At 38.3% G+C, this 577-nt stretch overlaps 1 protein-coding gene across 3 annotated transcripts in view; it reads right to left on the bottom strand.

Annotated features, from left to right (window-relative positions):
* The window catches only part of LOC109124396 (two-component response regulator-like APRR2), a 7,523-nt gene that overhangs the window by 3,473 nt on the left and 3,473 nt on the right, over window positions 1–577 (bottom strand). For 2 of the 3 annotated variants that reach the window (XM_010441611.1, XM_010441610.2), the window contains exons 4-6: window positions 477–525; window positions 308–385; window positions 12–224 (exon numbers count right to left, since the gene is read on the bottom strand). In XM_010441611.1, the coding sequence (XP_010439913.1) occupies window positions 12–224; window positions 308–385; window positions 477–525 (340 nt within the window). The remainder of the gene's footprint in view (window positions 1–11; window positions 225–307; window positions 386–476; window positions 526–577) is intronic. The other variant, XM_010441613.1, reaches the window with a different exon arrangement.

The raw sequence follows: 577 nt of genomic DNA, 5'->3' as shown, positions 1-577 counted from the left end.
GATTCACCGATGTCTTGATCTTCCATGTTATCTTTCTCGGTCGAGGAATTTACATTTTCCATCGAGCAGTTTATGTTTTCTTGGCAATCCCCTAACCGTGAAACTTGTTTCAATTGAGGGGTTGATGGCGCTGGATCCTTCTCATCGATTGTCATGTTGGTATCAAGATGAAGCATCGAGACAACGGATTCTTTCACGGGTTTACTTCCACCATCGTTGAATGCCTAACAACATAAAGAATGTACCATTCTTAGATGATGGCTATATTACCCAAGGAAGTAAAGATGGGCCAAAAAACTAACTAAACCTTATGAACAACATGCTGCCAAATGTTCTTTAGTTTCTCCGGTGAGAGCGGTTTTTGAAGGAACTCAACTGCACCAAGCTGGAAAACACTTGTCAATTGTCATCACAGAACAATCATTTTATATATATAAACTTAATAAGCATGCAAAGACAAGTGGCGTTTCACTTACCGCTATGCATTTCATCGTAGTAGTGATGCAATGATCAGTTGAAATCACTGATAGAAACAAAATCCACATTGTAAAGATTCATAAATACTTAAAAAGGGTAC

The sequence above is a fragment of the Camelina sativa genome, chromosome 11 (assembly GCF_000633955.1).
Source record: "Camelina sativa cultivar DH55 chromosome 11, Cs, whole genome shotgun sequence".
In the NCBI taxonomy this organism is placed as follows: Eukaryota; Viridiplantae; Streptophyta; class Magnoliopsida; order Brassicales; family Brassicaceae; genus Camelina; species Camelina sativa.
The sequence above is the reverse complement of the archived record's forward strand: the minus strand, read 5'-3'. Positions and strand labels throughout refer to the sequence as shown.